Source organism: Chinchilla lanigera, unplaced genomic scaffold (assembly GCF_000276665.1).
Source record: "Chinchilla lanigera isolate Chin_1 unplaced genomic scaffold, ChiLan1.0 scaffold00004, whole genome shotgun sequence".
NCBI lineage: Eukaryota > Metazoa > Chordata > Mammalia > Rodentia > Chinchillidae > Chinchilla > Chinchilla lanigera.
In genome coordinates this window covers 10,784,361-10,811,552 of record NW_004955405.1, presented here as the reverse complement: position 1 = coordinate 10,811,552, position 27,192 = coordinate 10,784,361, and the positions used below count along the sequence as shown (strand labels likewise).

At 36.5% G+C, this 27,192-nt stretch overlaps 1 protein-coding gene across 2 annotated transcripts in view; it reads left to right on the top strand.

The window, feature by feature from the left end:
* The window catches only part of Ptprr (protein tyrosine phosphatase, receptor type, R), a 366,148-nt gene that overhangs the window by 322,143 nt on the left and 16,813 nt on the right, over positions 1 to 27,192 (top strand). For both annotated transcript variants that reach the window (XM_005374316.2, XM_005374317.2), the window contains 5 exons: positions 2,088 to 2,167; positions 2,606 to 2,743; positions 20,672 to 20,782; positions 22,077 to 22,234; positions 26,942 to 27,055. In XM_005374316.2, coding sequence (XP_005374373.2) covers positions 2,088 to 2,167; positions 2,606 to 2,743; positions 20,672 to 20,782; positions 22,077 to 22,234; positions 26,942 to 27,055 — 601 coding nt within the window. The remainder of the gene's footprint in view (positions 1 to 2,087; positions 2,168 to 2,605; positions 2,744 to 20,671; positions 20,783 to 22,076; positions 22,235 to 26,941; positions 27,056 to 27,192) is intronic.

Here is a 27,192-nt window from a genome sequence, read left to right as displayed (position 1 = left end):
GTCAGGTCATGATCTGACTCGGGTAGTCCTTAGCTGTTTCACTAATATCTCTGTAATCATCCTGTTTCTTTTAGGACAGCCGAAAGGACACACCAGGAACTTTACCAAGGGTTTTTGCATGAAACTAAATGAGGGCCTGCCTCTATGAACAGGACCTTTGTGTGCTACCTAGGGATATTTTGACTAATTTCTAGAATTTATCAACATCTTCTAGATTACTGTTGCTTCATTTGGCATGACCAGGAGACAGTTGACCTGTGCTTTAAAAGATCAGATAAACATCTTGGTCTTCATACATCAATCTGTAGCTGCAAGTAGAACGGGACTTTCTCTTGCCAAAACCAAATCCTGTGGTCTGTGGTTATAGCTCAGTGACATGGTATTGCCTGGCAAGTGCAAGGTCCTGAGTTTGATTCTCAGTTCAAAAAAAAAAAAAAGACAAAACCAAATCCTTTTCAGATCAAATTAGCTGTACCAATCCCAATGTTAGTGCTATTATTATTACTGATATACACATATGAGATACACCTATCATATACATCTTCATTTCAATATCCTAGTAACCAGCAAGTAAAATTTTGCTATATATATTCAACATCATCTTTGGTGATGGCTGTAAAGCTCTAACTTTCACAACCTAAGGTCAGGTCTCTGCTTCACCTCTTACAAGCTGCATGACCTTAGGTGAGTCACTTAACCTTTCTATGTCTCCATTAGCTAATCTAGATAAAGAAACTATTAAGAGTATCCACTTTATAGAATTGTGTAAGTGACAAAATGCACAGAAAACTGCTAGCTGCTCTGTCTCTGCCATATGTTAAGCCCATAATGAATGTAAAACCCATATTTTCCTGGGCTAGTTCATCTTTTTCTAAAACTAACTATAACTTTTATTATCTTAATAACAATTACATGTAAAATTAATTTTAAAATGTATGTCAGCTGTGCCAAGATTTGTTACAGTTTTAATTATCTCTACTTCTCACTCGCATGGGTTCTATGAAATTTTCTTGCTCTAACACTCCCGTCCAACCTCCTCTATGACCTTCTTAGCTTGACCTCAAATGTGAGACACTGTCCTATTGTCTTATAATCCAGGAGGTGCTCACTGACTGTGTCACTGCAAGGTACAGGAACAGCTAAAGAAAGGGTAATTCTTTGTAACCAGTTTTTAATACCACCTTCTGAGAAAAGACACTGAAATGTGTAGAATTTTCAGCTGTTTAAGGAAAAACCCATGCAACCATTAAGGTGTGACTCACTGTATTGTAAACGCCGTGCTCTGTGGGTATCTTAGCATCAGGGAAGCATGCACAGCAGGGAAACAACATAGCATATGACAAAGTAATTCGATTCTCAGTACCTGGCTATGTACCGTTAGACAAATTATTTAACCTTTCTGCCCTCCTTTCTTATCTGAAAAATGGAGAATTATATTTATTTTAGGTACATTTCTTAGACTTATAAAGATTAAACAGTATTAACATTTGTGAGCATTGAGATGGAGTGTGACATGGAGTAGGCATTAATACGTGTCGTTTGCTTGTTTGTTTCGTTGGTTGGTTTTTTTCTGGTACCAGGTATTGAACTCACGACCTGGCGCTTGCCAGGCAGGAGCTGTGCCTCTGAGCTAAATCCCCAGCCCCCTCGTTTGTTTATTTTTTGGAGAGACTAAGAACTCACTGAAGTAAGTGGAGTTCATTTTTGCAAGCTCTCTTTCCCTGCGTACCACCCTTCCCTCCCTACGCTGATAACAGGAGCAAGGGAGCTCTCAAAAATTCCAAATATCAAGTAAAAGAGAAGGGGAATAAAAGTGAGATGGGGTCAAGAATCAGAACCCCATAACAGGGCATGAAATAGAAACTTATCTCAGCCTATTGCCAAGGTTTGTATGAGACACAAATCAAGATGGGCCCAAATGTCCCTCAATAAACACAGGGGAACCAAGAGATACGCACACACATCACTAAAGACAGATACAGGCACATGCCTGACAAGCAATGTATAAGTCAAATGTGTGCCACTGGTCCCTAGGGAATTTTAAAAGAGTAAGTCTCTTTAATATATCTTTCCTGTCTCTTTGTCAGATCCACTCAGCAGAGTATGTTTACAACCAAAAAATGTAACTGATTCATTAAGCACCTACATCAATGCTAATTATATCAGGGTAAGTAAATAAATACAAGTTTCTTTCTAGTGAGTATGTTGACTTTTGGAATTGTTGATTTTATTTTATTTTGCCCTTAGAGTAGATTAAGTTTGACTTAACTTTATTAGTAGCAAGTTCCGTTTGCTTGTTAAAAGTCATGTCAAAGTTGGTGGTGGGTCCTTCATAGGGAGCCCACTGCTGCTACGGGGCTCCAATAATGGTCTCCACGTGGGCATTCTGATGAGGACAGGGCATTACAGCACTCACTGTCAAATACGGGGCGGGCCCTCTGGACAAATGCCCACAGGGGTCATAGAGCTAGAATCAATGAAACTGCCTCAGTCATTGTTTCTTTCAGCCTAAAACAATTCTTGCACTTTGAAGATCCTTCACCGAATTTATCACTGTAAGCCAAGAACTTAAAAGTCAACAATTTTGTCTCTTTCCTACAACCAGGGCTACAGCGGCAAGGAGAAAGCATTCATTGCCACACAGGGCCCCATGATCAACACCGTGAATGACTTCTGGCAGATGGTTTGGCAAGAAGACAGCCCTGTCATTGTTATGATCACAAAACTCAAAGAAAAAAATGAGGTATGGTCTTTAGCAAAGCTCAGCAAGTTAGACATGTTCTATTGCTACTGAAGAGATTTTGTGTAAGTGAAATCATCATGAACTTTAAGAGATTTGTTTAAAATGGAAACTTTGAGACATTTAAAGGCTAGTTCCCCTTATACTTCCAACAAATGGTAACTGGTGCAATTCTACGCATGGCAACTTTCCTTCAGACAAGTCAATGTAATTGGCATATGCGTATTTCACCTGTACTCAAGTATCTCAGTAAGGGCATGAGTGGCCATGAATTACAAATAATTGTATCATAATTGTAAAATATTACCCGAATTTGTAGCATAAAAACAAAAAATTATACAACTCAAGTCTTTTTTTATATGTAACAGTTACATTCTGGTTGTTGGAAATATATTAATAAACAAAACACACCAAAATCCCTGGTGTGGTAGATTTTAATTTCTTAATGGGGGAGAAAAACAAAAAAATGATAAACATAATAAATTCATAAACAAATGTAATATATGAGAAGAGATAAGTGCTATTTTTAAAAACCCGAACAGGATAAGGGAATAAACCAGACTGAGCTGGAGGTAGGGGACGAGTGGAAAGCTCAGGCGACAGTGAGAAACGGGTGGGTAAGGTGAACCCCCTTTAAAAAGTGAGATTGGAAGAAAGATTTGAAGGAAGTGACAAAACAAAGCAACTTTCTCCTCTTTTAGTGAGAAATGCAAAAAAAGACATAAAATTAGATTCTATTTCCAGACTTTTCTAAGCACTTAGTTTGCAGTGTAACTTATTCCGCATTTGCATTATAAAAATAAAATTGAGAGATTCCTAAAGAGTGCTTCTCTAGGCAATTCCTCTATTTTAGGTTATCTTATTGGGATAATTTACCACCTGATTTTGGTCAACATTTTATTTGCTTGTTTTCTTGACAAAATCAGTATACCAGGGCTTCACTAGAACAGTAACAGTTTAGGGAAACTGATTTCTCTTAAGCTCCTTTGGTGGGTTATAACTTGTGATTGTAGTATAATCCTGTGACTAATTGAGAGAATCTAGGCTCACAAAGCAATAATTTAAAAGTTTTTAAAAATTTGACATTTTCTTTCATTTGTGTTATGATGGATGAAGCATTTTTCCTGAAATTCATCTTCAAGGTATAAAAGTATGTTTTTGGCTAATAGATGAGGTTATATACTAAATTAACTATGTGTACAGTTTACCAATGAACAAATTTCTATTAGCCTGATATGAAAGCATGAAGTATCAGAATAAATATAACCCATAATATTCCAATCTGTTTTACATACATTAACCCAATAACATATTAAGTCACTGCAGTTCCAGCACAGCTTTCAAAGTACATGATATTTTAGCTTTGTAACAGAAAAATACTCCTAAAGTTTAAAAGGCGTATTCACTATATGTGTACTTCTATGGATGCATGTTTCTAGTATTTATGTAATATGGTTGATTATGTAACCTGAAAGCCTTCCACTACAAAACCAGTGACACTGGGTAAAATATGAAATAGCATGCATTGCAAAGTTTGGAAAAACTAAAGGAAACTCTAGTGGTCAAAAATTTAATAAGGTAAAAAATCAGAGATTTAAGGGTCACTGGTGTTTTAACTGCATATAAGAACCAGAGACAAATATTAGGATTGCAGAAGCCAGGAGCTAGAACTGGAAGCTTACACAAAATGGGCACCTGCAAAGGATATGACTTTAGTGAAAACTGAAAGACAAAAATAAACCTGCTTACCAAATTAGGACCACAACTGAAAATTAATTTGTTTAAATCTAGGCTTTTGGTATAATAAAATAGCTCTCTTGAATATTCAAAACTGAGAAACATCAGAATATTAAAACCGGGTTATGCCAGGTGGAGTAATTAATATCATAACAGCTTGGTAGCACTTTGTGCACTTTACAAAAACAATAGCAAAAATTTCTTAGATGCATAATATACTCTCTACATATGCCTGACAGAATTTCCCCAAAAAAACTCAAATATAAGTTCACAAATCAAAATTTTGAGCCACACAAGTAAATAAAACATTAAAAGGAAAAAAGTCAGAAGAAGAAACCAATACTAGAATAGATCCACAAGAAATAAAAGTAATTAAAATTACATAGGTTTTTAAAAATAATTTAGCACACAAATACCAAATAAAATAAATGACAAAAAACAAGTTACTATCAAAAAAAAGAGTAAGCTATATATCAAAACAAAAAGTATCAGGAATAAATATTTTGTGTATATTAAAATTAAAAATTATTCTTATTAGTTTTATAAGACTGCAGACAGATGAATAAATAAATACTGAATGAGAAAACATAGTAAAAAAAAAAAAGACCTACAAAACCAAAATGACCAAAAACATGAGAACTGAGAGACATAGGAGTGTTTTAGTGCCCAAAACATGGCTGATGTTTCAGAACAAGAAAATAAGGGGAAACAAGTAATATTTAAAGAAATAATTACTATAGGTTTTCCAAAGCTGATGGAAGACCTGAGCTTCCCTTTTGAAAAGCACAATAAATACTAGTCTGGATAGGTAAAAAATAATTTCACAGGTAGACACATCTGTGGAAATGTAAAACACCAAAAATACAGTATTAACAACCAGGATCACTATCAACAATAACAACAGCAGTAACTGAGGCCCCAAACCAGTAGGATAATACCCACAAATGGCTAAATCAACCACCAAACCCCAGAAAATCTATCATATAGGGACAAGGGAGAAAGAAAAACTTTTCAGACAAACAAAAATTGAAAGAATTCATCATCAACGGCACCTTATGAAAGTGATTGCAAGGGGTATTGAATGAAGAAGATTTGATCCAGGAAGAAAGACTCAAATGTAAAACAGTGACCACAGCAAGTAAAAATGAGGGTAGAACTAAAATGCTGGACAATAAGAGAATGTGAAGAAAAATAAAGTATTTTTGTGTTAGTCATGAAAAGGGCAGAAGCCTGACTAAGTTTAGACTTTAAGTTAAACATGCATATTAAAATTTTAAGATTAAAGAAGATTCAGCACAGCTGAACAGAGGAGGAGCAAAGTTGGAGTTACTCAGAGAAAAATCAACTAAAACACTAATAACTGGAAGAAAAGGAGGCTCGGACATCCTGATGACAAAATCAATCTTCAATAAGAGTCTTGTTGATCAAGCAAAACACACACACAAATCTTTATAGAACAGCTAAGCAGCCTACAGGGCTGCCTGCAGGGCCTCCTCCAGCAAGCGCAGGAACCACTATTCTTGGAAGTTCCCAAAACACTGATGGACGGTGACAGCATGGAAAACTCAAGCTACACAGCATAGATTGGGGATATAAGGCCCCTTGTCTCCTTTGCCTTCCTCCAAACAGAGACTTTGCAGCCTGGCAGAAAATTTTGCTGGTACACACAGAGGCAAGGGACCAAGAAGCTGCTCCTTCCCTGATAGGCCACCAGTTTTTTTGTTTGGTTGGTTGGTTGGTTTTGTTGTTGTTCTTGTTATTGTTGTTTTCTGTCATTTTGTCATGCACCCTAGAGGCTCACTAGAACCTCTACCAACAGCAAGGTCAGGGACCACAGCGGCAGTTGTGAAGGTATGAGTGGAACAGCACCACTCCTCCTGCCCTGCTCCCAGCAGCCTGAGAGAGGAGAGGGACAAAGGACTTAAGCAGCCTTAGGCTACAACAGGACAACTCATGGGACATCAGAATACACACGCACGCACACACACACACACACACACACACACACACACGCACACCCTGTTCCTAATGGCACAAGAGAGGGGAAAGAAGTGAGACCATCAAGCCTTTGGCTGTCCCCGTGGCAGTGGCAGGGGCGGTGAATCTGCTGACAGCACTCCCCCCACCCTGCTTCCAGTGGGGTGAGAGAGGAGGGACTTGCCAGTGAGAGGAACACAGAAGGTTGTGCAAGGGCCTGGAGGGGCCAACTGTACATGGGACTGAGAGCAACCTTGGGCTGGGAGAGTGACACAGGGGCAAACAGGGCAAGCAAGCACGGGTGGACTGCCTAGGGACATCAAGAAAGTTGCTGGCTAAGACTCTGACCTGAGCCCCCAACTCCGGAGGCCAAAATCAGCCCCCCACCCATGACGAATCTTACTGCAGACTTAGTGGGTTACCCAGCACAGATCTGGGATCACACTTGGACGCCACCACAGACCTGTGGACACCAGAGGAATTTTATTTGGGCTTTTCTGGTTTGTTTTCTTCTGTCTTTTTTTTTTTCTTTTGGTATTTACTTTTATTGCTTGTTTTGCTTTGTTTGACTTTTTTCTCTCTTTCCTCAGCTATCTTTCTTGATTTTTTTTGATATTTTGATGTGAGTGAACACTGTCTCTAGTCTTTCTCTGTCCCTCTTGACCCCCTCAAGAGTAAAACAAGGCTGAAGGACATGGGTCTAGTTTTAGTCTTTGGCATGTGTAAAACCAGTATTTTCAGCACCATTTATTAAAGAGGCTATCTTTCTTTGTTGAAGATAAGGTGGCTGAGTGTGTTTGTAGTTGTTTCTGCATCTTCTAATCTGTTCCATTGATCCTCAGTTCTGTTTTGGTTTTTGTTTTTTGTTTTTTGTTTTTTTTTTGCCTTCAGCTTTGTTCTACTATATATCTATTCTTTACCTCTCTACTTTTCCTCTGTCCCTCTTGACTCCCCAAGGGTAAAAACTCATGTCTCTCATCATGCACTAAACTAAAATCAAAATGGATCAAAAATATAAATACTAGAACAGAAACACTAAATCTGTGCAAAAGAAAAAACAGTAGAACTCCTGAAGACATAGGTATAGGTAAAGACTTTTTGAGCAAAACCCACATCTCATGGGAAATATTACAAAGAATCAACAACTGAGTTCTCATCTTATTAAAAAGTTTTTGCACAGCAAAAAAAATCATCAACAGAATGAACAGCCAACCACAGAGTGGGAAAAAATTTTGATAGCTATTCCTCAGACTAATATCTAGAACATATAAAGGACTTTTAAAAAATTATGCCTCTAAATTTAAAGACCCAATCAAAAAAATAGGCATCTGAAATTAATACACTTTTCTCAGAAGAAGTACAAATGGCAAATAAATATATGAAAAAAATGTTCAGTGTCGCTGGTCTTTTGAGAGATACAATTTAAAGCAACATTGAGATTCTATCTCACTCCAGAAAGAATGGCTGTTATCAAGAAATTAACCAGTAACAGATTCTGGCAGGGGTGTGGGGAAAATGAAACCCTTCTCCACTGTTGGTTACGATGTAGACTGGTACAATCACTGTGAAATCAGTGTGGAAACTTTTTGAAACACTAAAACTAGAGGTTCAATTTGACCCAGGTATTCCCCTCCTTCATATCTTCCTGAAAGAATTAAAATTATACCACAGTGATATGTGCACACCCATATTTATAGCAGCACAGTTTGTAATAGCTATATCTTGGAAACTGCCCAAATGCCCATCAGTGGATGAATGGATGAAGAAGATATGGTGTTTTATACAATGGAGTACCACTCTGCCATACAGAAGGATAAGCTTGAGACACCTGTAGGTAAATGGATGCACCTTGAGATCATATTTTTAAGTAAAATAAACCAAATGCACATGTGTAAATATCACATTATTTCTCTGGTGTGAGAAAGTGAAAGTGTAAATAAGGACCAAAATGTATAATAGATACTGTGAAATAGGAAGAAAATGTTCAAATGGTGAAGGGGAATTAGGGAGAAGGGAAGGGGAAAAGAAGGAAGGAAAAAGAAAACAAAAGAGAAAAGAAGGAAAAAGCGGAAATAAATATTTTTTTAAATAAGGAGGGGAAGAGGAGTATAGGAGGGGAGGGGAATGGAAAAGATGAAACAAGATACATCATGTGCAAGTACAAATTCCATACGATGGATGAGATCATTATGTTTATCTAAAATGTACCAATAAACTTAATTGATTAAAAAATAAATTTTAAGATTAGATCCTAAAAGAACAGAAGTAAGATGTATAATTTCCAATCTGGTAGAAGAGGGAAAAGATAGAATTTTTTCAAAAAATTAAAAGAAGAAAGAAAAGCAGAATAAAAGGATAAATAAATCAAAATAATTTTTTACCAAATTGAAAGATAAAAACAAATCAAAATAGATTGATAATCATGCTAAATACAAATGAGTAACTTACCAATTAAATACCGGAGATTACCAAATTGATTAAACAAAGTTAAGTGTTGTCTACAAGAGGATGCAGAAATATTAAAAGAAACATAAAAAAGGCATCACAGTAATTCTAAACAAAGAAATGTGTCAAATAAAACTCACTTTCAGTCAAAATGATCATTAATAAAGAAGTAACTGGAGACAAAGAGAATCACATATAACACTGAAACATATAACTGACAAGTTACAGTACCAAACTTGTAAGTGCATGACATAAATGCAAAATTCCTAAAGCATTAATGAGAAAAGTAAAGAAGGAATTGACAAGTTACCATCAGTCATAGAGAAAACTAAGCAAAAAAGACACTAGACTTACATTAAGCAGATTTTTAAAATGAATGGAAATCCTAAAAAGTTTAAGTATAACCTTTGCATAAATTACCAAAATGTTCGTTACCTACAATTCAGTCATGGTGAAGGCACAAGATACTGACTAAGGAACTGGTGAAAGTTAGAATTTCTATTAAAATAATCCCCACACTTAAAGTAGTTGAGGTTTTGTTTTTCTCTTTGGTTATATAATTTAAAAATTGAAGAAGAGGTTGGTTTTTACCATTTTGAACCTCTTCTCTTTTTAAATAGCTGAGAAACATTCTCTGCAACTATCAAAGTCAAACATGTTATATGTCTACTATGTATATTCTGCTACTTGTTTTTTTTTTGTTCTGCCAGACATAATCTAAAATATTGCAAGAAATATTTTTGAATGCTTAAAAGTTGTTTCATTACTCTTCAAATTAAGATGAAAATTCCTTTCTGTCCAAATTCTTCAGAGATGCAAATAAAATACTGTAGGGGAAACTTTGATGTTTTACAGATCAAATGATATGAAGAAGTCTGGCTCAAAAAGAATACACAGCAGACTCCACACTACCAGGAAAACACTGTTTACCAAAAATGTGCGGACTTTCAATTGTGTGAAGCGTCATTGTTTGGAATAGACAAAAATCATTTCCTCCAAAGAATGTGGAGGTGGAGTTATCTTTAGAAGTTCCCACGCTTTCTATTTTTATGAGCCTGTCTACTTTATAATAAATAAATGGATTGCTTGCCATCTTTTATTTAATAATCTCAATATTCTCAGTTGCCCACATTTTACAAAGTGAAAATGAACAAAAAATGAAAGAGCTAAAAAATTAGTTCCAATATAAGAGTTAGGTGCTTGTAGGTATAAGTTCCTTTATTTAGATAAATATCTACAAAAGAGGGAAGTCCTTTAGAAATAAAAAAAATTGAAGACACAGTGTGCAAATTTTCTTAACATGCATTATTCCATTATTAGAAAAGATGTAGTGATCGAAACCTGTAAAGCTGGAACTAGATCAGTGCAAAAATAGCAAGCAGTGTTTGCATGCATCTCAGGAGTCAGAGTCCTCAGACCACTCCTGGACCTCTTTGGTTGGGTCTCTCCTCTTCTCTAGGAATAAAATGAAGTTGATACAAGTACTGACCATATGAAATGTATATGCTAAGCACAGTCACCTAATAAACTCAGTTAAATCTCACACTAACTCTAAAAAATAGATTTTACTGTCTCCTATATAGTATTGTAGATGAGAAAACTAAAACTGAGAGTTTAAGTCATTTTATTTAATCCTCAAAGTTAGTGGATGATACAGTTTACATTACAAGGTGTTCTGGAAGTGGAAACAACAGAGCTTTGTTTCTGACTTATATGACAGAGGTAAGGGAGGGTTGACTTCAAGATTTCTTGTATGGAGACTGAATGGATGGTGATCCTTGAACCTCAGTATGGAGAAGGGGAAGATTTGAAAGAAGGAAATGAACTTCATTTTTTAAGGCTGAAGTCTGAGGAGTCTTGGATAATTTTGGATGGTAAAATCTTTTGAACAGGTAGAAATAAGTCTAATGTTATGGAGAAATGTTTGTGTTAGAGATGGAGATTGGATGGGCTTTGGCTGAAATCGTGGAAAGGTACAGAACTGAGGTAAAGAGAATAAAAGAGAGATTTGTATTCTGCTGTATTCTCTCCCTGTAACATTATGCAAGTTCTCCCTGTCATTAATAACTCACCATCATTGAATATAACAGTATGTAATGTAGCAACCATTCTTAAGACCTATCATTTTGTTTTGAGATCATGTATTGTTTTTGTTGTTTTTGTGTTGCTTTGATTTTTGTCTTCATTGTTGTTTTATTAGTTTTTTCATCTTTAAAATAAAAGAAATTTTTAAAAAATAACTCATCAAAACATTATTTTCAATAACTATTAAATTTCATTGAGTAATCATTTCCTTATATTAATTCTTAGATTGCATTGAATTTTTTCTTCACATCTGATTATTTCATTAAAATATATAGAATTATGAAATAACTGATCAAGTAATATGAACATTTGAAAGAATATATTCCAATGTGTTTTCCAAATGTGTTCAGTTGTGGTATAGTCTTCAATATCTGTTATCCAGCTAACTCTAATGGTGTTCAGTCCATAATTCCTCTTTATAAAACATCCAATTCTGTATATTGTATATATTCATTCATTCATTTCACAAATATTTATGAATGATCTACTATCAATCACTAGTGCAAACACTTGGATTATATCCAAATATTGACAAAAAAAGCCAAAATTCTCCCTTCATGAGCTTATAAACTCAAAAGGGAAACAATAAACAAGACACAAAATAAATACTACATATAGTCATATTAGTATACTGATTTATACTCTATATAATATGCAGTATATAAGTATACCCATTAAATATTATATGTCAGTATCACTGATACACCATAGAGAAAAGGAAATATAGGGGGAGAGTAAGACAGATGGGAAGCAGTTTGGTAAATCAGGTGGTGATTGTGGGCATCTTTGATCAAAGCACATGAAGAAGTAGTCAACCACAGATCCAGCATAAAGCAAAAAAAAATAGCCAATGAAAATACTCTCAGTTTCCAGATGTGTTTGAGGAAGGGTCATGAGGCCAGGATGGCTGGAACCAAATGTGCAAGGGAGAGATGGGTAGGTGAGGTCAAAGACGCAACTACCATTTAGAAAGAACCTACTGAGGAAGCTAGTGAAGCACACATATCTGGAAATGTAGGTCAGAAGCACTTGGTCAGAGTCTTGTTTCTATCTCAGCTTCACCTTCTGTAAAATGGGGGAAATGTGACATCTTAATTTGCAAAGATATTGGAAGGGATTAAGTAGTATTTTACTTATGGTCAACTTTGTATGTTAGAAAACACTGTAACATTTGTTATTATTAGCCTAACAAATACTTGTAAATTTAAAGACAAGTCTTATGAGCATAAAAGAAGTTAAGTAATCACTTTATTAAGGCAAATTCCAGCTACTAAATGTTTGCTTAATTAAATATATTCCAAAAAAAAGTTTTTCAGTATAAATATCAACTATATATACTCTGTATTTGCCTTAAATTTTATTAAAATATCAACTATATATAGTCTGTGTTTGCCTAAAATTTCGTTATAAAATTTAATGTGCATTCAGATGGGAAAATAGTTACTCAATGTATAAATAACTTATGTTAAAATAAAGTAGACCATTGTAGACAAGATAAATGTCTGAGATGAGGAACATGCTGATTACTCTGATCTGATCCTTACATGTTGTGTACATGCGCTGATGTATCACACTGCACTCCACAAATGCGTAAAATTATGTCAATTAAAATTTTTAAATGTACATTAAACTGTAGATCTCTTCAAACTATACTTATGAAAAGAAAGTGAATTTTTAATGAAATGACTAACAAAATGTTAATTTCTTACATTATATTGTAAACATATAAAAGTATAATATATCTTTTCTGTTATTTATAATTAGCTAGAAAATTAGAGTTCAAGTAAGGTAATCAAAAAGCTTTATCAAATATGCATAGGAAGTCGAGAACCTGGGCTGTTTCATCTTAAAAATAACTAACATTCACTGAGCGAAACGTGTGCTTGCAAATCAGGCCTTACAGTAAGCACACCCTACTAAAGAGGAAAGCACGGGAAAGCTAAGCAACTTGTCTAAGGCCAAACAACTACCCAAGTTCCACCCACGCTGCACCATTACACTACACTGCTTTCCCAAGGCTCCTGCTTGTGATGGGAAAGGATAGACTATAGTGCAAAAAGTGATTTTGGTCAGACAGCGCTGTGCAGGATTGCTTACAGTGTTAAAATCTCTAACCATTCCCTTTAGAAAGGAAAGAGGAGAAAGACAAATTTAAACCAGGCTGAAAGAAACTCTAGTTTAAAGAAAAAAAAAATAGCTGGATTGATTTTTTCAAAGTGATTGGCAATTTGGAAGTCTGAGCTGAAACTCTGAATGGAGAAGTCACACTTAAGTTGAAAGTCTGTAGGGTGTTGAAGAGAATTCATGCTTTGTACTAAGCATAAGAGAGCAAGCCAAATCCCATAGCCAGACTATAAGAACAGCGGCTGGGAGTGCAGTGATGGAAGCAGACTGGTCGTGTAGGCAGTGGAGACTCTGACTGCCATTCCTAGAGGACACTATTGATATCATAGATGCCTTCAATGGACAGCTGATTTGGGGGCATAAATTGGATTCATCAAGAGAAATGGATGCCATCGGGACTTAGCTCACCAAAGCACAGCACAGGAGACATTTCAACAGGAAATAAAGAAACCAAAACCACCATTAAAACAGCATTAATTCTGACTATCTTCTGATTTAAGACCCTTGAGATGTAGTTTAGCACAGTTCAGCAATGCCAGGCAGCCTGATATCATTTCCTGTGTGACTAGGCATTTGACAGTTGTGCTACAAAAGCAATTAACTACATAAGCAATTACATGGCCAGAAATTCTGTGCTGATATAGCCCCTGTAGGGGTGAAGGAGCCTTCTTCTCTGTCTTTGAAGTTTCACTAATTGAGTTTGCTGAAATAAACTGACAATAAACAGATTAACAGGAGAAAACTCATAAAGATGTAGTACATGCATAGGAGCATCGCAAGAATGAAAAGAGTGTACTCAGCCCAATGAGACTGAGAAGCTTATGAGGTGTGGATAAAATATACGGTGAACGTTTAAATTGAAAATTTTTATTATGGTAAAAAAACAAATTGCCATTAATCCCTTTCAAATTCTGCCCCCCATTTTAAATGCACTTATCCCACCATTCTTGCAGCCTTCTGAAGTAGTTCAGGAAGTTCTCTTTCATGAGTGTCTTTAAGAGGTGTGATCAAAATATGGTGCCGGTGCTGGTGCTGCTACCACGTGTCATTCCACAGAAAGATAGCTCATAAACACATTATAGTGTGTCCTCGTCCACCTCATTCACTGGAGCTGGCATCGTGGGACTCCTGGGTCTTCCCCAGAGTTTTCATAACTATGAAAAGTAAATGTTTTGAATCAGTTTGGGACATGGAGGCAGCCACAACAGTGCAGCTAAAGACACTTACCAGAGAGGACTTCTAGAACTGCTTCAGAAGGTGCCCAGAGCAATGTGATAGTTATGTTTGAAGCAAGGGGGTCTCTTAAAAGAGATCAATGGCAATGTGTCCTTTACTGAAGTAATTTTTTAAACTTAATTATTCATTATGTTTTCCTGTCACACTTCATATGTACCCTTTTTAAAATGGAAAGAGGTACAGGGGATATAGGCAACTTTAGAGGAAGAATAAATTTTTTTAGGGGAGATGAACAGACTACAACAGACAATAGTTTGGGACAAAGTCTGAGCTCTGGGTATGGTATAAGCTCTATTCTTCTTTCCTCGGAGTTAATCTTCCCTGTTTGATCAGATTCTATGGTGAGGGTCTGTAATGATCACATTCCTTCTGAAGAATTTGCCTCAGTCAGCTCGAGGAACTTCAGAGAGCGCCTCTGTATGCTTCGGGAAAGATGAGGAGGCCAGAGATGGGGTAGGAAAATGTCAGAGATACCTTAATTCTGAGCTTGCTGTTTTCCTTCAGAGTGCTTACTGTGTCAAAGCACCACACAGTACTCTGTGGTGTCATTTTCTGAGCCCCAACACACCCAAGCAAAGTTACTCGTCCTTTCGGATATGCATATACAGTATTCTAAGTATAGCTCTATACCTTAGATTATCTGCTATGTTGTATTCAAGTTGCTTTAGCCTGATTTACTTCTTAGTTAAAAGTGCTTCTATTTGACACAGTTAATCAAAGCAACAGAGTATAGAATCATTAAAAAATGCTTTATATTATCTCAAAATATGTACACTTGCTCATATTAAAGTTTACTGTGCTGAGAATGTAGCTCTGTGGCACAACACTTTCCTAGCATGTTTTCTAACTTGGAACCTTTGTGTGTGTGTTTGAGTGTTCTCATGCTAGAGTTCAAGGTCATGTATTTTGTAATTTCAATTCTGTACATCATGAACATTTCCCATTTCAGTTACTTTAAAGCAAGCAAGAACTTAGAAAAGCTAATAAAACAATATAAATGCAGAATCATATTTAGATTTTTAAACTTTATACAAACAGTGATAGTTCTCTCACCCTTAGCTGATTTAACTTTAGTTTTCTTTACCAAGTCACTTTTCAGTGAAGAACTCATTTAACCCACCAATTATCTTATGAAACAAGTCTTTTTTTTTTCACCTTAGAGGTAGAAAGGTGTGATACCTTTCCTTGCTATCATAAAAGTCACAACTGACAAGTTTTAAAAATCGATAGTTTAAGAGAGAAAAATGCAACATATTTAGTAATTTGGAGCTTTCAGAAATGAAGGCCCAAAGACCAGGGAAAACTGCTTAATTGTATGTTTACATTCAGTGAAGGATGAACAGTCATGTAGAAATGAGATCAGACCAAATGGTCCGATTTAGTGACAATAGAGTGAAAAGAGATAGCTCTTGTCCTCTCTGTGTACCATTTCTCCCTCTCAGACATGGGTCAAAACCCTCATGGGGAAAGTGACTTCTGGTCTACTCTCAAAGAAGGTAGGTCAGAGAGTTTTTTATGGTCAACTTCTACACTGAAAAGCAGGGAAGATTAGAGTATATTTCCTTGTTCTTTGTCTTGGTTTGGAGGGGAAAGATTCTAGTTTGTATGACATGCCTTGGAGAAAAGAAATTCTGGTGTAGTTCTCTTACTTTGAGGAGAAAGGGAACAGGATAAATGAGGGCAAGAGGTCAGAGGCAGACTTTTTTCTGAGACAGCTTCTGCGGCCTTCCAGTCACCTGAGTTCAAGGTACTAAACAGACCAAAGCATACCAGCTTTGTAAGAGCTGAAGTGGCCAAGTGCATTCAGTAATCAATAAAGTTACCTAGGTTACAGAAGGAAGGAGGGCACAGAGTAATGCTATAATTAAGTCAGGTTAAGAGTCAGTGTGGAGGGACTGGGGATTTAGCTCAGTGGCAAAGCACCTGGCTGGCAAGCGCAAGGTCGTGAGTTCAGTTCCCGGTACCGGAGGAAAAAAAAAAAGAGTCAATGTGGAAATAAATGTGGAAAGAAAAACTCATAAAGTTGTGGCTTCTCAGATGATCTCAGTGCCCAAGAGGGTTTTCGCAGAGTCCCCTGCCAAAGCACCTGGGCCTCAGTTTCCTCAGTTTAAAATGGCTTAAAAAGTAGTGCCAGGCATGGTGGCATATGCCTATAATCCCAGCACTCAGGAAGCTGAGGCAGGAAGATCACTATGAGTTCAAGGCCAGCCTGAACAGAGAGGGAAACCCTATCTCAAAAAAATAAAAAAGTAATACCTGCCACCCCAAAAGGTTGCAAAAGGTATTAGGTGATAAAATACTGCTGAGTATTTTTAATATTAAGTCACTCTATTTATGTTAGTAATATTTAGTAGGAAATCCAGGAATAAATGTCACAGCAATCTCTTTATTTATTTAGAACCATTTTCTACCTGATGATACTCGTCTTAAGGTCATAAAGCAAAATCTCTTTGATTTTACCTTACGGAATATAAAAGGGAAATAACTTTAAAATACATTAGTTTCCAGGTAACTAAATTAGTAGAAGACATCTTTATTGTTTAAGCACAAATAGCTTTAACATCATAGGGGTGACAACGAATACTCAAAAGGAAAAAAAGATCGTAAAAGTATGAGCTTGAGTGGTTTCACATTGCATTATAAACAACCGATTACAAAGAATCAGTTTACATCTACAGTCTCCTCAGTTGGGGCTCAATAATTCCTTGTTTGTGCAAGAGACACATGGTCCTTGGAAAACCTCTTTTTCCTCCAAATTATGAATACTTGGGATTAATAGATAATTTTACTGAAAGGATCATCCTAGTTAGGAGAAGAATAGAGACCATTTGGGTTGGATTTCGCTAGACACCATGCTATTTGGAGTTACTACAATTAGTGTGGCTTCACAATATTATCTGTAGGGAGGAATTTTCTTTGCTTACACTTTCTGCCTCTTTCATGTCATTGTTAGTGGCACAATAAAGAAACCCTAAAAAGCTGCTGAGGAAAATAATTTGAACATGAACTCGAGCTACTGGAGACAACTAGATTTGCAGCCCTCCCCACCTCATATTCCAAAGCATCCACATTTGTCGGGTCTCTCTTTTTACTTTCTTTTAAAACAGGGAAAATCTATTCAACGTGTAAAAATAAGCTATTGTATCTCCGAAGGGAAGATAGGATGCTAATTAAGGGTTGTTTGAATGAACAAGTCACATTGCATTGTCTAGTGGGAGCTGGCTGCCAATTACTTCTTTGGTAAAGATTCAAGGAAAACATTCAAGGGGGCCCCAGCAAACCTGGGAGAGATCCGAGTGTCATTTCTATTTACCAAGTAGGTACAGAAGCTTGCTCAGAGTATTGTTAAAATTCATAGTACAGGGCTGTGAGCTCCAGCCTGGCAGCTCCGCCACTGGTTTTCAGAGCCTCTTTCCTGAAGGGGAATTGTTGCTCAGGTGTCCTGGTGGACAATGGGCACAAATGTCTGACTGCAGGACCGCCGCATACCTCTGTCTTTGGTCAATTATTTTTTCAAGATTTCTTGTCACTTTTCTTGGACTGATCTGGGAGATACGGGTTTTAAGATACACAATAGTTTGGGTTTTGCAGCAAAATAATTGATGTTTTACTAAAAGAAACCAGACAAATTGGTTAGTATGATTATCTATACCAGGGCAATTTTAGATATTTATCAATTGGTAGCTACAAAGAGAAATAAGGTGCTCTATTTTAAAAATATTTCTTTCCTTAATGTTAGCAGTAAATCAGGCACCGAGCATTTAGTCTGATTGCCTAGTGGCCTTGGGTGGGGTGTGAGTAAAGCTGAAACAGTTTACTTCATTATGAGAAAGATCAAAATGTGGGAGATGTAAGTATGATTTTTATCATAATGGATTAAAGAAATTGCTCCCACTAGGTGAGATGGCATTCCTCGTGGCTTCAAATACACAGTGGTTGGTGTGTAACAGTGTAAAGCCCCATAGGTATGCTTCCAACTACGGCTTTCTTTAGTTCTGAATATATGTGACTTTTTTGTTGCTTTTCTGAACCTATAAGTATGATATTTTCTGGGTGTTCACATGTCTTTGATATGTCCAATGTCTCAAAGAACGCTGATAGAAACAACAAGTAAAAAAATTTCTTTATTAATGTGTCGGAGGGTAAATGATATTTACTTTTTTTCAAGTAATACAAGCCTTTTATTTACCCATATATTTCTTTTTTATTTTAAAAATAAAAGGAGGAAAACATTAACAGACAGACAACCTTTTACAAAATAGCAAAAGAACAGTACAGACATTATAGAGTTACAAACAAAGTGGTAGGAAATTAACAATGCTTGTTGTATTACATATTGATATCTTCAAAGTAGTTTCTCATGAAAACAGATACAGACATGCAATATTGATCTATCAAGGACTCATTGACAATTTCTTTCAGCAAGGAAATAGAAGACAGTAGATCAACTATGTTAACTATCCTGTATATACATACATGCAAAATTTCTCCTTCTTTCCCTTCTCTTTTCCAACACCACAGTTGCCCTTTACCCTTCAACATTTTCCTGTCTTTTCAAAATGTCTATCATACCTCCGAGTTTAAATTAACTCTTTCAGGTTTTACACTAGTGAGACAATGTGGTGCTTGCACATGCAGGTCTGATTTATTTCACTTATGAGTATAGTCTCTAGTTGTGACCATTTACCTATAAAAGCCTTGAGTTTATCTTTCTTTATAGCTGAGTAATATTCCATTATATAAAAGTACCACAATTTTTTTTTGTTTGTTTGTTTTCTCCGGTACCAGGAATTGAACTCACTACCTTGTGCTTGCCAGGTAGGCGCTGTGCCACTGAACTAAATCCCCAGCCTCTAACGTACCACAATTTTCTTATCCAATCCTTGGTGGATGGACATTTGGGTTGCTTCCACAACTTAGCAATTACAAATTGCACTGCTATGAACATAGGTGCACATATATCGCTGTGATATGATGTTTTTAGATCTTCTGGGAAGATACCCAGAAGGAGAATAGCTGGGTTGGATGGGCCTCTAGTCCTAGTTTTCTGAGGAATCTCCAAACTGATTTCCACAGTGGTTTCACGAGTCTGCACTCCCACCAGCAGATATTTAAACAATTCTAAAATTACTATTACTCTCTTGGGCACTCAAAGTAAAACATCAACTTTCATCCTGTGCATTTTTCATCACTAAAATGTATGATGAAGTATTAATAATTATTTTGTAGTTATTTAAATCACAATATAATAAATAACATATATATATATACATACATTTGCATCTCATTTTATAGTTTAGTTTAATAATGGTGTCTGGCTCTAGTAATAAAATAATATTTAGTACATAAAGCTTCAACACTTTGGATGAGCCATCTATTACCCAGTAGTTTTAAAATATAGCAATAAAAATAATAATATGTTTTATGTGTTTACTATATGCCTGGCTTTGTCCTAAATACTTTCCATGTATTCAATCATGACAAAAATGAAGTCAGAGAAGTCAGCTTTCTTGTTCCTGAATTCACAGCTAATAAGTGATTGAGTCAAAATTTGGACCCATGTTTTCTGAGTCCAAAGTCTGCTCTTTAATCACCATACTGTGTTGCCTCGCTTACAGGGTGATCATTATCACTTAGGTTAAAGCCCTCAAAGTGGATACATTGTAAAAATCTTTGTTAAACATAATTGTGTTTCACATTTATTTCAGTGGGTCCCATAAGTGGAAGAAAACTATTGGCCCTAGAAAACAGTACCATAGATGCATTAATGGTCATTGCATCTGCCTTACATGCAGGGAAACTTTGTTCTACCTGCCTAATACATCACAGATACTTCTCTCAGACATCAGATTGATGAAGCAGTTTGATTTAGGTACCTTGCCTCAATTGCTGTCAGGGAACATCCTTTTATTTCTCATTACCACATGATAAACTCTAATATTTAGATGAATTTCTTAATTTATTTTTAAGTAGTTCTTAATTTCTCTGCAGAGTTTTGGAAAATTTTGCCTCATCATCATCATCATTATTGTTATTATATTACTATTATTATCATTGGTATACAATTAGTAGTGATGGAGTTTGACAGGCACATGCAAAATCAATACTTTTTTTAACACAATTATTGAGACATAAGTTAAATACCATATAATCCACCTGTTCAAAATGTACAGTTCAATAGCTTTAGTATATTTATAGAATTATAAAAATTGAAATTGATTTTTAAATAATGAAATAAAAAATATTTTCAAACACTAAAATGATAAGTGCTTCAAGGCTAACAAAAGTCATTGGTATTTGCTGTGTTCTTTTTTTCTCCTCCTTTAGAAATGTGTGCTCTACTGGCCAGAAAAGAGAGGTATATATGGGAAAGTTGAAGTTCTGGTCATCGGTGTAAATGAATGTGATAACTATACCGTTCGAAACCTTGTCTTAAAGGTAAGATTATGTAGCTATGGTTATCTACAAAGTAGGTGAGGCTGGAGGATTACACTTCTACTCTAAAATTATTTATCCTACCAAAAATAACAGATTCAACTTTAATTAAATCATGAGAAACTATAACCATTCCCTCGAGCATGTCTTCATTGTCTGCTACTATTAATATGTGGAATAATTAAATTAATGTGAGTCGACATTAATGAAGTTCGTTTTGTGGGATGTTGGGCTCTTCTAATTTGCATTAATAAAATATCTCAGATTTAATCTTTCAAACTCCTTTAACTAAAGGCTTGTGCTGGAGACTTTCCCGTGACTCTTTTAAATGTCATTGTGATCTAAGCAGATTTAAGTAAGGCCTGGAAGCTACGAAAGGGAAAATCTGCACGGGTGGGTGGCGGTGGGAGGCATGACAATCCTGAAGTGTTGATGAGCTCTTCAAAAACTTCGAGTTACAGTAATTTATAGGGATTTTCCCCAGGCCAGCTTATGTCATAGAAAAATTATCTCATTTAATTCATTCCTCAACAGATGCTGAGGAATGTTCCTCTAGTTTTATTTTTGCTTATAAAGAATAATCAGCCTGAAAATGTCAATCCTAGCTGTAGCCTCACTGCTGAGACAGACAGCTGTAGTGATGGTTTTTATTTGAAAGTGCGCATAAGAAGGCTTTTACCAATACCTGTTCTCAACACAGGCCCAGTCCATACCAGGCACCCACCTGGGCACTGTGTGTTCAGATGGTGTGTGGGGGCTGGCACGCAGAGTGTTTCCAATCTAGGGGTCCCAGACAGCTCCTTCACTGCTGGCATTACTTCCTGAGTTAAGTACTGGAATTTGGAACACATGTAGAAGCATTAGTATTACAGAATACATTGGCTAATATGTTTATAAAATATATTGGTTAATATGTTTTATAAGAAACTATGAAGGAAGTTCATAGAGCAAAAAACAGAATACTGCATATCCCATTTTTATAGCCATATTTTCACCAACCATTTTATTATGTCAGATCTTAAACATATATTTAGTGTAGCATATGGTGCATATATCATCTATTCTATAGATTCAGACATAGATCTCCACTTCATAGATGCAAACTTGGAAATCAGTATATGTACAGTACAGTTTTCTCCAGGTGAAAGAATATTCTTCAGAAGTCTTCTAGATTTCTTTCCACCTAGAAATAAGTTGCCAAGAAGATGGGAATTATGGAAAGCATTCAGTATTGTGTTTTGGATGGCTTTGAGTTCCACAAGTGAATAAGGCATTTGGCGGCTGTTGCTATTTTCAGCAAGGAAGTCACACCCAACAAGTGAAGCATTACTGGTACACCTCATGGCCAGATCACAAGACTCCAGACAGTGCTCAGCCCCTTCTGCAGCTCATGCTGGATGTAGAAGAAGACAGACTTGCTTCTGAGGGCCGAGGGCCTGTGGTTGTGCATTGCAGGTAAGCACGAACTGATTTTCTGCCCAAGCAACTGTCCATTATTTGTAAAGCCACAGAGCAGGTGTAAGTTGGATTTTGCTTACTGGATGCAATTTTGGTGGTAAACTAAACATTTATGGAAATTAGCTAACTTCTTAATATTTGAAGCTTAATCAATATGATGCTTACATAAATGAGTTAACTTTTTAGGACATTGTTAGCAAACAATTATGCAGTGGATAAAATACAAGTTTTAAATAAATTTAGTCATCTAAGTTGAAACTTGTATTGATTCATTTCCTCTCATCAATCTCATATGCTCTGGTTTGTTAAATTATCAACAGCACCAGAACTTTACTTGGATTGTCTTGATTATGGATTATGATGTCAAATTTGGTGAAAGCCAGTCAACAGTTTTCAGAGTTATCATGTGAAAAATAGATGAAAACAAATTTATAAGGTGAGAATTGGGCAAGTGGCAGTTTATTAAAAGGAAAGCAAAGTGCCTCTATCATGCATTGGGGTATAAACCAGGAGAACAGTAGCAGCAGATGTTACTGTTAGCCCCCTCCCCGATGTCCAGCTTGAAGCTCACTTCTCATAACTTCCCATAGCTGATGCATTTTCCTTTCTTTTCCTTTCAATGTGACCAAACTAAAGCAAGTATTTCAAGTTACTTATATGACCAACCATGTATTCTCCCTACTTCCCCAAAATAAATTATACTGCTTTATATAATCCCATGAGACTCTTAAAAGAGGATTAAGCAATATCTTTAATATATAAAATGTTACTTTAAATCATAATTTTAGCCTCCTTTTTTGCAACTTTATGGTCTAATTAAGAATAAAAGTTATTGCATGCATATTTATTCGAAGTGCGTTATCCCATTTCTAGCATTAGGCCTTGCTCTAAACTCAGCTTGGAGTCCCTGGCTTTACTTTAGGACTGAAATTGTCGCCACCCAAAATCATTAGGCGTTCAGGATATCTACACTGCACTAGCCACTTCCCCTATAAAGCCAGGTCCCTTTCTGGTTGCTATTTCTAAGAATGAGGCCTTCTTTTTTCCAGTCACTCAGTATCCACTGTTGACAGTTATCTTTGGCCCTTCTTTCAACTCTAGCCTCAGAATCTAATCAGTCACCAGATTGGTTTTCCCTTCAAAGCTTCTCCTGTAATCACCATTTCCTGTCCAACCACACCAGTTCAGGCCCTATGACCTCACCCATGTATTTTAGAAGTAGTTGGCTAATTGCAAGCACACAGCCTCCCCTCCCCCACCCACCCCCATCACTATGCTCTGCCCCGTGCTCTTCACTGGGAATCGTTCCTAAAATTGCTTTTCATCACACGGAGTCCTTGCTTGAAACTGGTCAGTAGCTTCATATTTCCTAAAGCAGGACTCCTTGACCTTGAATCTGTGGTTAAACTAGATGAGTCAGTGAGCTCCTTGAAATTATTTAAGCAAATCTGAGAAAATAAGCCTATGCGAATTTTTTCTGGAGAGGGAGTTCATCATTTTTATCAAAGTCTCAAAGGAAATAAATATTAAGATTGCCTTCTGTATAAGCTTCCAGAGTACATTCCCAATTTTATTTCCCAGTGTTCTATGAAAATAATGTATACTTGTTGTCACAAATAATACATTATATTCTCCATCAGTTCTTTCTTCCTACTTTTATCATGCCTAGAATAGAAAGGAAGTTATAAAAATGTACAGAGAATATTAAATTTTAAGAATGTATTGTGATAAAAAGCATGCTGCTGTCAATCCCTCTCAAAATATTCCCTCCCACTTAAAACACACTTGTCCTGTCATTCCTGCCACTTTCCAAAGTAGTTCTGGAAGTCCTTTATGAGTGTCTTTATGAGATGTGACCAGAAAAATACAGTAAATGCTACTGCCAAGTGCTATTCAATGGAAAACCAACTCATAAAAACATTATGGTGAGTCCGCATCCATCTTATTCACCAAATCTGGTGCCATGTGACTTCTGGCTCTTCCTCAGAGTCAAAATGATCATGAAAGGTGAGCATTTTGAATCTACTCAGGACATGGAGCTAGCCGCAACAGCACAACTAAGGACACAAAATAAGACTTCCAGAACTGTTTCAGAAAGTAGAGTAAGTGTGTCCAAAGTGAACATGGTATTTGAGGGAAATTAATAGCAATGTGTCTCTTACACTTACAAATTTTGTTAATTTAAATGTATATGTATCTTTCAATTACATCTTATAGTTTTCCATCCATGATAGCCAAAAGGTCTGCCATTCATGGCATACAGTTCAAATGCTATTTTCTCAGTGAAACAAAAGCTTTATAGGTGCCTCAGCTAAAAAGGACCCATTCCTTCTGCATTACTCTGCTCATATTCAACAGGAAACAAATGCCAAATATGAGAAATGAGTACTATTTGAATGCCAAGAGGGGAGCAATTAATTCCAACCATGGGAATTGAATAAAGCTTCTAAATTGGAATAATACTGAACGAAGTCTTGATAAAGGTTGTGAAAGGTGATTTGGAGGGCATTTTTGACTGAAAAAATTTTAACACAGAGCGGAGAGTTAGAAAATAAGACTTTTTGCAGTGATTCATTCAAATGAGATTAATAGTAAGTATGGTGAGGGGGAAGACAATAAAAACCACAGAAGTTTAAAAACTAGTTACAGTCAGATTTTTGCAAGGTCATTAATACCATGGTAAAGAGGTTGAATGTTATGCTGTTACTAATGGGAGCAACCTACAATTTTTGAGTAGAGAATTTTATCACTCAGCTTTTCATCACTATGACCAAAATACGTGACATAAAAGAGGAAAGGTTTATCATGGCTGACTCTATTGTTTTAAGACTTGTCATGGGGCAGAAATACGGTACAAGGGTATGGTGCAGGGAAGCTTCTTACCTCACAGCAGCCAGGAAGCAAAGAAAGGAAAAATTAGAGAGGAAGAGGGTCAGGAACAAGATACACCCTTCAGCGCCATGCCTCCATGGCCAGCTTCCTCCAACTAGACATCACCTCTTACAGCACATGGGCTGATGATTCACCAGTGGATCAGTCCATTAATGCAGCCAGTGCCCTCACAACCCAGCCACCTCTTCTGGCATTTCTTAATCTAATTAAAATGACAATCAAGATTCACTGTCACAGGAGTAATATAATGAAGTCCTTATTTTAGAAGGATGAATCTAGCAGTTGTGTATATCATGACTTAGAAAAAGCCTTGAGACTTGGAAATCAGAATCAGATTACTGCTAATCATGAAATAAAAAGACACCTACAGAAATAAAAGCATGGGTTCTAAAAGCTCTGTGGAAATAGAAAAGGAAAAAAAAATTGGTAACAGATTGGACGTGGGAGGTGAGAGAGGGGGAGATACTGAAGATGACTCCCAAGATTTCTAGGCTCAGAAACTTGTGTCTGACTGGTTACGCCATTGAGGGAAAAGATCATTAATTCCATTTTGGATGCACTGAATTTAGATACACCAAGCAAATGCAAAAGAGTCACAGCAAGAATTCCACCTAAGAGGAGTTTAGTATAGATTTGAGAGAAATTTGCATTAAGCACTTAGTGGTTGAAATTGGTGGAAGGAAGGGCAGGATCTTAGGTTGATTTTAGGAACATATTTTCTAAGGCAGATGAATTCGTAAACCCTCCAAGACAGACTGTTTCCATTCAGTTATCACCTCTTGATACATGACTTGGAAATATGTGCCTCTAGCCCCGCCCTCTCTCCTAAATTGAACTGAATCTCTGGTTATTCATGGACTTCTCTACGTCATCAGCCCCCAGACAACCCCACCACCAAAGCAGCCCTTACTGCCGAATTCGCCTTTGTCCAGTGATGTCACCACCTCCCTGTCCTTCAGGATTTCTGCTTTCTGCTTTCCTACTCTTCAGCTGCCATAGTCTTTCAGGTTCACGCTTGTGATGTGTCTAAATTTATCCCCTCTTTTCTCTTGCCCATACCGTACTTAAATGCAGGCCCTAATCAGCCTTTTGAGAGTAACTACAACACGTTTTCAGTATTCTCCCTACCCATCACTTCCAGCCACCCTACTCATCCTACTACTTACAACTAAGTGAAAAAATGTTTTTTGTGTGTGTGATTCATTTTTTTATTTTATTGCTTCAAATGCTTCAAACTATGGGAAATCTTTGGTAAAAATAAGGGCAATAAAATTTTCACAATAACTTTACACAAAACATTGCACAACAATGTTCTTCAATACACATGAAAAAATGTATCTTTTTTTTTTTTTTTTTTGGTTTTTCTCCGGTACTGGGAACCGAACTCACGACCTTGCGCTTGCCAGGCAGGCACTTTTTGCCACTGAGCTAAATCCCCAGCCTGAAAAAATGTATCTTAAGCACTTAACGCAGGGCTAGATTTGTAATGAGCGTTTTATTGTCAGTGCTATTAATTGTAACTTAACAAATTTAATATAATTTAATTGGATTTAAAACTGTCTTTTTTGTAAAACAAAGTTTATCTCACAATACTTTATCATAATGAATTGCATCTCTTTGGTGAAAGTAAGCTTTATAAATATTTTAATAATCAGAGATTAAATAAAAAAACTAACCCGTCGTAAGTTGTTTTTAATATGAGCAAAGACCGGCAACAGAGAAGTGGTTCACTTCTGATGAAAACTGCCTTTTTAAGGAATGCATCTTTGTCATTTTCTGCCTACCTTTTCACTCCTTTTGTTTTCCTTTCAGTGCAGGGATTGGTAGAACGGGATGTTTTATCGCTACATCCATCGGCTGTCAGCAGTTGAAAGAAGAAGGAGTTGTCGATGCGCTGAGCATTGTCTGCCAGCTTCGCGTGGACAGGTCAGTGTTCGGGAGATTGTGTCCTAGGGACTCTACTTGGGAGCATGTTATTTGTCACGACTTGGTCTGATCTGTCTGACTTCATAAGTGTCCAGGGCTCTGAGGTCCTAATCTCTACGTAGATTCCTGTAAGATGC